The 4885-nt window shown below is 51.5% G+C and overlaps 1 protein-coding gene across 1 annotated transcript; it reads right to left on the minus strand.

Moving 5' to 3' along the window:
• Nucleotides 1–431: 431 nt before the first annotated feature.
• On the minus strand, nt 432–2936 carry LOC142355380 (uncharacterized). Its single transcript, XM_075407579.1, has 4 exons — nt 2320–2936; nt 1968–2218; nt 1712–1846; nt 432–850 (listed from the first exon to the last, which is right to left on the minus strand). Exons 1-4 carry the CDS (start codon nt 2913–2915, stop codon nt 558–560), a joined length of 1275 nt encoding a protein of 424 aa, XP_075263694.1. The 5' UTR covers nt 2916–2936; the 3' UTR covers nt 432–557.
• Between the last annotated feature and the right edge of the window lie 1949 nt (nt 2937–4885).

Raw genomic sequence — 4885 nt, forward strand, 5'->3', positions numbered from 1 at the left:
GTGACGCCCTACCCAGGGGTGCACTTGCCGTTCAACAAAGATGCCTTCAATTTCCACCAGAGCTCGGCGAGGATGGCAATAGAGCGGGCCTTTGGAGTGTGGCACAAAAGGTGGAGGGTTTTTAGCCGGCCATCTGAGTTGAGATTGGCTAATCTCACTGCAATGGTAAGGGCCTCAATGATATTGCATAACATGATAATAGATGATCCTAACATTCCTAGACGACTAGATGCCTATGAGTTCAGAGGGAGCCGGACAGAATGCAGTGATCATCACCCGGGGGACAACCTAGAAGCCATGTTGAACGACACCATGGCCCAGGCAGAAGTTGATAAACTGCCGGACAATTCAACAAGGCAGAGAGACATTCTGTGTCACCACATTGAAAGTCTTGGCCTGTTTAGGCCAGAGCACTCTCGGTGGGGCAGAAATGCCAACGTTAACCAGAGAGTGTAATTACAGAGAAGCCGACAGGCATGTAAAAATCATGCGTGACTGTTGTGTTGCCTCTACGTATATTAATGCGAAGGGAGGGAAGAGTCACTGTAATCAAAAGCCTAAGGACTATCTGGCGGCGAGTCAGGGGGGCACGCAAACTTGGGATCCGACAGCAAGAAAATCAGCCGTTCCTCTGCCACTCTCTTCACATCGTCAGATGCATCACCTGTGGTGACACGGTGCAAAAACTCCATCTGCGTATTCTGCAGATCTGTCTTCATCTTCCACTTTTTCAACCGCTGCTCCCTGTGCATGGCCTCCTTGTGGGTCATTTTGCTTGGGCTCTCACCTTCGCCCTCTCGATCCTTCCCAGCGCCATATTGCTGGGAGATGACCTTCAAAGCCTTGGTTCCTACATACCGAGGGGCAGGTGGTGTCAGATAATATTGGCCGGGGACAAACGCAGACATTCACAGAAAATTACACAAATAGCGACACAAATACAGACTACCGACATACGGTCTCAGACATGCACAGACAATTACACGGATAGCGACACACAGACATACCGAAGACAAAGCGTTACAGATATACACAAATAGATGCACAGACAGCGACACACAGACAGAAGGCCGAAAAACAGCCACACATATACACAGAGAGCTACAAAGATAACAACACACAGACTGTCACAGACAAACACAAAAAGCTAGTACACAGATAATGACACACGCACATGATGCGGGCAGGCCCTCGCAGATGTATACAGACAGAGACACAGACAACGACACATAGAGAGAAGACAGGATGTCACAGACAAAACCGAAGACAAAGCGTTACAGATAAAAACAAATAGTTGCACAGACAGCGACACACAGACAGACGGCCGAAAAACTGTCACACATATACACAGAGAGCTACAAAGATAACAACACACAGACTGTCACAGACAAACACAAAAAGCTAGTACACAGATAATGACACACACACATGATGCGGGCAGGCCCTCGCAGATGTACACAGACAGAGACACAGACAACGACACACAGAGAGAAGACAGGATGTCACAGACAAACACGACAAGCTAGTAAACACACATGACACCCGGAAACAGCTAGTACAATGGCACAGACACGCACACACGCTTCACATACACCCTCGCAGATGTACACAGATAGAAACACAGACAACGACACTAACACAAACAGAGTGCAGATAGACCGTCGTAGATATACACAGATGCAGAGCTTAATGGGAAGGGAGTGCAACTTGCCTTCTTTGTAGAAATCGTCAAGGTGCATGCGGTTGGCGGCACCGCTGTTGTCGTCACTGTCGTCATCTAGCGAGATAGGGGCAGCTGGGGCCTTGCGCTTGTTGGCTGTGCCACCATTGGTGGTGACAGACTGACCTGCACGCGAACGTACCGAGCTTGTCATCAATGTCTCCATTCAAATCTATGGGGGCAGATGGGGCCAGCTTGCACTTGCATGTTCACGCACAAAGGGGCGCAGAGTGTGTTGTGTCCTCACCTGCACGCGAGGGTGGGGGTCCTCCCTGTTGCGGCACTGTGGTGGGCAGGCCACACTCCACCCGCAAGTCAGAGGGAAGTAACTTGCTGACGAGCTTTAGGAGATTCTTGTTGTAGCAGAAGAGGTAGGCATAGGCAGTCCCGAAGTTGGGGTTCTTTGTCTTTGTCCCACCCGGCCCGTCCTTTGAAGGCCGCAGGGCCACAGCTTCATGGTCTTCATAGTTGCCAGACTTGCCGACTGCCTTTTGAAACCTGGAACCCATAGATTGGCAGGTCAGCTTTTGTGCATATGCAGGGGACATAGGCACCTGAGAAAATCGAATAAGAACCACAGGTCGGGGAGAGTGGCATACCTGGCGAAGTCGGCCTTCAGTTCGTGTAACTTGCTCTTGATTTCTGCTGCTGCCCTGGGGCCACAGATGCCCTTGCGAGGGTCTGGGCAGTGTCGTCTGCCCAGGCTGGCCAGAACATGGGCGTCCTGCTCAGGCTTCCAGTCCTGGTCGTTCCACTTGGCCGCCAGTTGGTCGTAGGGGTTTTCCCCAGCGTCGAGTTGGGGACGGCTTTGGCCGTGGGCAACTGTAGCCAGGGCAGCCTGGCACTCGTCTAGCGCATGCGCCAGACGTGCAGAGCTGTGTTTGCTCCACTGGCCCTTCAGCTGCGGCTTGTTCCGATACCCACCCCGTCCCGCAGTCGCTGCATCGATCGGGGGGGCCGCCGTATTCTCGGCGGTGTCTGGGACGGACAATTGTGCAGGTGCTGAAGCCGGCGGACAGCTTGCACAGCCGCTGGCAGGGGTTGCAGCGGAGGGTGCCAGCTGGGGCTCGATCGGCGAGGGCTGATCTTCCGTCCCCGGGTCCGTGGCCGTGGCCTGATCCCCAGCCACACGATCCGCCACATCGCCAGAGTCTTCGCGGCTGTCTGGGCTATCTATGCCATCGAATAGCCCCATCCTGCTGATGTTGCAGAGGTACGGTCGCGGCAGCTGATCTAGGCGGACGGGGAGACACCTGCTGACATGTGCAGCATCGCGGGGGAAAAGTTAAAAAATACGAGCGACACCTACTGCAGAAGATCCCCAGCAGAAAATTTCAGAGACCGTCCGATTTCATAGAGCGTGCGATGCTGATCGTACACGTGTACTTGGAAACGTACCGTACACGTACCTGCCAGAATGACTTCCGGATTGCTATTTCGGCTACCCCGTGCAAAAATTGGGGCTCGGATCGCGATCCGAGCCCCAATTTTTGCACGGGGTAGCCGAAATAGCAATCCGGGAGCCCAAATCGCTCGTGCGAGTTCGACCGTAGATATATCCCGTACTCGATCGGGCGGCCGATACTCGCCGGATGTGACGTCAGCAACCGTGCACAAATAGCAAATGCCCGAATCGCAAATCCGTGTAGGACCAGTGTTAGGTACGTCTGCACTCCATGTACCCGGTTGAGGAAACCCCAATCATCAGATTAACCTACCTAATAAGTAGGGTACCCTAGGGTACCTTTAACATAAATAAATATAATGAAGCCGGAAGCCTGCATGCACCCCTCACTGCTCAGTCCTCACTCCTCAGAAGATGAATCTCAAGGACCATAAATTTAATAATATAATTCACCGAAGAATCAATCATACGTTGCATCTTTTGGCAGTAAAGCAACGGTCATTTCCTCATTCAATAGGTACATCAATACATAACATAATAATAATACTACGGGTAGCAGGCCTTTCGACCCACCTTCTCCCGGGGGTAAAAAAAAATAGTAGCAGGCCTCAGTGACAGTTCTCACTCATGTTTAGTTCTTCAGGTTCTTTACATGCAGTTTCTGTTCCATATATTTCCGTCACCAGTTGCAGAGATACTCGTAGTTGCTTCCACAGGATATTTGAGATTCTCAGTGGCTAGTATGTGGCTAGCGGAGCTGGATCGGATTGGCATACAATTTGTATCTGGTTTTTAGTTTGTACCGGTTTGCATCTGCATTTCGCTCGATTCAGAACGTTGAACACGCCAAGATCACGAAATGCACACAAACGCGATGCACAGCTTGACTGCGGCCTGTCCTCGTTGTCAATCTCGATTTGTTCCGGATGCTTCGATTGGGGTTGACGTCGCATTCTGTTACGTGTAGAATCGAAGATAGCCATTATGAACTCCTCGAAACAGCAGCGGGATAACTGTGGCTGGCGCCAATGTTTCCGACGGGGGGTGCCCGCGTTTGGCGCGGTTGACAGCTTGCTCATGATAGGGCATAAGGCGGCATTGTTGGCTTCTGTGGCCAGGCATCCTCCGTTTTGCCAATAACAACTGCATGTGTTATCATAGACGACCCGAATCACAGCCATAGTTGATCAGTGTGTATAGTACGCAGGCCAGCTAATTGTACTGTATGGTAAAGTGTAAACAGGCCAGCCCAGGCACGCCGCAGCTGGCAAGTGGCAAAAGCCTGGCATGCTGACACACTACCTCGTACGTAGTGCCTCTAATGATCAATGAAATCCAGAGACTACAGATAGATAATTTTGAATAAATCCGAGTCGCGGTACGCCGTACGGTACCCTACGAGTCGTAGCAGCACATGCATGTGGGAGGAACTCTTCCCCCAGTAGTCAGTACCTACGTTGCAACTTGCAGGCCGTACGGTTTTTTTTTCACCCCCGGGAAGGGGGCCGTACGGTAGTACTCGGTATCCCCTACGATTTGAGATTTTCCTGGCCGGGCTCTGCCGGGCTGAAAAAAAGTAGTACCAGCCGTAAAGAAAAAAAGCAGTACCAGCGGTACCTGCTGTTAGCACGCGATAACTCCTACCCTACCTACTACGTGAAGACCTTCAACTCGTGCATAAACAAGAAGGCCCCTAAGGCACACCACATATGATGCTAGAGTGCATGCCGTTGGGCTAGATTGGAATGAAAACATCGGCA

Source organism: Convolutriloba macropyga, unplaced genomic scaffold, assembly GCF_964194025.1.
Source record: "Convolutriloba macropyga unplaced genomic scaffold, txConMacr16.3 SCAFFOLD_5662, whole genome shotgun sequence".
Classification (NCBI taxonomy): domain Eukaryota; kingdom Metazoa; phylum Xenacoelomorpha; order Acoela; family Convolutidae; genus Convolutriloba; species Convolutriloba macropyga.